This window comes from Lupinus angustifolius, chromosome LG17, assembly GCF_001865875.1.
Source record: "Lupinus angustifolius cultivar Tanjil chromosome LG17, LupAngTanjil_v1.0, whole genome shotgun sequence".
NCBI lineage: Eukaryota > Viridiplantae > Streptophyta > Magnoliopsida > Fabales > Fabaceae > Lupinus > Lupinus angustifolius.
The window spans coordinates 1662638-1666755 of NC_032025.1; the positions used below are offsets into that span (position 1 = coordinate 1662638).

A 4118-nucleotide genomic window follows, 5' to 3' on the forward strand; every position below is an offset into this window, starting at 1 on the left:
CACCCACGTTCCATTCGTTGATTCAAATCAAACCCAATTGAGAGAGCGTGAGAGTGTGATCGCTGTACTAGTCACCGTCGCACAACCTCAGATTTGCACAGTCTCTTCGTTAATCATGATGTTACATGGCTCGTTGGATTTGGTGGGACTCACTTGCCATAGTGTTCCACTTTCCCAATGTATGGACCAAATACTAATAAAACTATAAAAGCCTTAGTAATTGGCAAAATGGTATCTAATGCCTAATCCTAAAATTAATCAATTCAATGATAATACTAAATAATATCATCAACCAAGATGCCAAGTGGGTATCGTGTAAGAGATGTTCTTGCATTGCATGCATGCAAATGTGTTCAACGATGCCTGGAGCCACACTTCCATATTTTATTTGAATATTGTATAGTATTATATAGTACTGGTAGTACCTATTGATACAAATCATACATTATAGTATAGCATATTCATATAAAAATTAAATTCGCAATTATTGTAAAATAAACTTCGGGAACGAATAAATTTGCATTCCTCAAAAGCAACAAGATACAACTGGAATGTTTGTCCCCCTCATACTTAGGGGTTTGAGATATTTTTACTTTTATCTTTGTGGGTTCCATTTGATTTAATCCAATCGAGATCAGAGAGGTTGAGACCTTTTCGTTAGAGATTGGATTGGTCCATTCACTAGTGATTTTATGGTTGACTGAATCTTCTTTGGCATAGCTAGGTAAGGTTTCTTTGAGAGTAAGTATAAACATTGAATAAATGGAATTTGAATAGGATTAAGGAAAAGAAGGAAGCACAAATTAAAGTAGAAAAGTAGAATGTATTGTAGGAATCGAAACCCTGATAAGCTGTCCCATCTAAGAAAAGTTAACTTCTTGTCAGTATCAATATTTGAGACTACACTCCGTAACCTCTAATTGTCTCCTCTATGCTGGTCTAACCTTTTTTGGTCAAAGGTTGGTCTTAAATCCATCCACTATATATATTTTATGCGCCTTCTTAAAAGAACATCTCTTTATCTTTTCGTTACTTATTTATTATTATTGTGATTTGTCGTACATGTTTGGAGTAATTGTGTTAAAAATAATCAAAGGAGTTCATTAGGACAAAAAGAAAAAGAAGATTTAAAACCTGGTGAAGCAATAATTAACTATTGGCGATGGTGGTGGATGTGCTAACTATCAAGTTACCAAAGAATGAAGCGTTGGATCCTATGTACTGTGTTATATAATCTTGATTTGAATCTCTTTTCAGGTGATCACGAGATTAAAGTCTATACTCTACTTCTCTACTATTGCTGAGTTTGGTCTTCCAAGTGCCTTATTCCAATCATTTTGAATATATTCGATTGACACATCTGGTACTGCTAATTAACTTTCAAAATCTACTTTTTTCTTCGGATACAAATATTTTTCAATGAAGCTATCGGCCTTGAAACTACAATTATTAAGGATTTTGAAATCACATCCATGTTGAAATCACCCAGAATCTATTTTTACTCTAAGTGATGTTGCACATGAATTCACTAATTACTTGAACTACAAACTCACATGCAGGAAACAATAAGAGAGAAAGAGAAACAACTCAATATATTAATTGAAATTGATATAGAGGCAATAGTGATAGAAAACATCTAATATCACTGCTATATTGATATTAATGTGATAGAAAACATCTAATTGTAACTCTTATTTATATGATAAAATAAATCATAAAAGACGACATTCTTAACTACTTTAAACTAATTTAAAGTACATTTGAGACATTCTTTCAATATCTAAATATTATCTAGATATCTTCTTAATCATAGATAATTGATAGATATTATCTTGCTTGCTTTATTTAATTACCTACATTGCCTCATGCAGTGACTAAAGCCTGAACTTCAAATATTAGGGCGAAGATAACCCACAACTACAAAAAGTGGGACAAAACCAACATATAAATACAAATGTGTATGGGTTAAAATAATAAATTATCATCATATAACAACTAAGTCCACAACTTTGTTTTAAAAAATTAAACATGTCACATCAATTAACCCCATTTAGTAGTATGTGGATTCTTCCTTAGCCTCATGTTCTAGTAGGGTAAAACCAAAAGTTGTTAGAGACATTAGTCTAGTATAAAAAAATTGGAAAGATTTTGTATAAGCTCAAGTGAATAAAAAGAATAAGGCTACAATTATGATTATGTATTTATATTTAAAGATGAAATTTTGTAGATTGGTATATGTATTTTCTTTTCCACCAACACAGCTCGGCAGCTTAAATAGGATGTAGGAGGTCTTGATTCTTTTTGATAAAGTTGATGTAGTATGGTATATTCTATGTACTTTTTATGGTATATTATTTATGTATACAAATTTGTCAAAGGAATGATTGAAATGCTGTGTTACGTTCTAAAAGAAATACCCTTTTGTTGTACCTAAACTTATACTGATATTTAATTTAATAATGTTTTCTTATGAACATAATATCTTGGTTTTTAATATGCATCTGAAATGCAGTTTTGTGAGGATTTACCTTTCACTGCTAAGTTGCATCTAGTAACTAACAGTTCTATCACTTGGCTATACTTGTTTACTCTTTCTTAATGCTCAAAACTTCTAGTCAAGTGTGATTTTCCTTTACAATTGATTTTGTGGCTCTGTACTCTGTAGCTATCATCTTAAACTGAAGTCAACAATAACTTCCTCTGTTCTCAACATTTAGCTAGTGTAGAATTTCAGTCCTTATGAATTATCGTATACTAAATGCTCAAATTGTCAAAATAAGATGTTGCAGTAATGCTTGATTAACCTTTTCCCCCACTCTTTATAACAAAAAGAGGTGATCCAAAACATTAGTGAATAGTATTTATTACATACACAGTCACTGATAGTTCATTGATACTCAAAATTCTAAAAATGGCTTCTCGAAAAATGTTGTTTCTCTTTGCTTCTAAGGTCCTTCCTCAATAGAGTTGTAAATCCCTCAGCCTGCATATACCAGAAAAATTAGAAATAGCAAAATAACAGGAAATATTATCCACTGGTCTTGCTTTTTCTCTTCTTAGGATGGTGTACTTATTAAACATCACCATGAAATAAATTGATCATTACTCCATTTAAAAGTACAAATGATGATGGGTGGAAAAGTTAGTCCTTCAGGCATAAATTTATAGATGGGTATTTGTAGAACTGGAAGATTCAAAAAGAGTTTTAAGATTACACTGAAAAAGAAAAGAAGTTTTTAAAAAGTGTGGTATAACAGTAATCAATAAACTCATACTTCACAGAAAGTAATAGTTTCATATTGTTTTTATTTTTTTTTATTTGGAAAGTTTCATACAATGTTGTCAATGGAAGAATCATGTTTATTACCTCTTCTCTGCAATGCTAATGTCATTTATCCTGTAAGAAGGGAGAGGAACCTTTCCTGACACGATGTTTTCGATTTCTTCCACAAGCATTTCATATCGTCTCTTGATTTCCACTTCAGTTGTGCCTCCAACAAACATAGCTATGTTGTACCAACGATCTGGTGTTTCCTTATCATATATTACCAATGCTTTTTCATTTTGTTTTTCTTGCTTGTCCAATTAGGAGAAGAAGTAACAGTGTTGGATGCCATTGCAATAAAATCAGAGGAGGCTATCAGATAGGAAGAAATAAAGTTATGCTGTGATGAGCAACTACTCACTAAATTAGGAAGAAATCCAATGGAGTAGGAAACTGTTATCAAAGAAAATGGCACACTCTTGAAGTGAGCAAGAAACAAGTAAAGAGTGTAAACAACCCGAAAAACACAAGAACTCCAAAGAGATGAAAAAATACTTGATACTCTTTTATTGAGAGATGGAAAAACTGAATTACAAAAGAAGAACTAAAACTATATATATACAACCAGAAAAATATACCCTATGGTAAAACAGAATACTCAACTAACTAACATGGTTAACACATTTAACACATGTCTAAATTGCCTAAAACAAGGGAATGAATAGCTTGTATCAGAATTGCTTGCACCATACGTAACAACCTCACTATCCCTGGGCTTCGTTAACTTATGGCTGAGACAGCCGAAAGGCATGAAATAGCTTCGGCCAAGAAGGCTGCACTGATTGTGAACACA

The 4118-nt window shown here is 32.2% G+C and overlaps 1 protein-coding gene across 1 annotated transcript; it reads right to left on the reverse strand.

The window, feature by feature from the left end:
• On the reverse strand, positions 2850-3696 carry LOC109331113 (protein RADIALIS-like 3). Its single transcript, XM_019565414.1, is given in 4 exon segments — positions 2850-2961; positions 2964-2983; positions 3368-3563; positions 3566-3696. Coding segments are annotated over 4 exon segments (324 nt in total). The 5' UTR covers positions 3618-3696; the 3' UTR covers positions 2850-2905.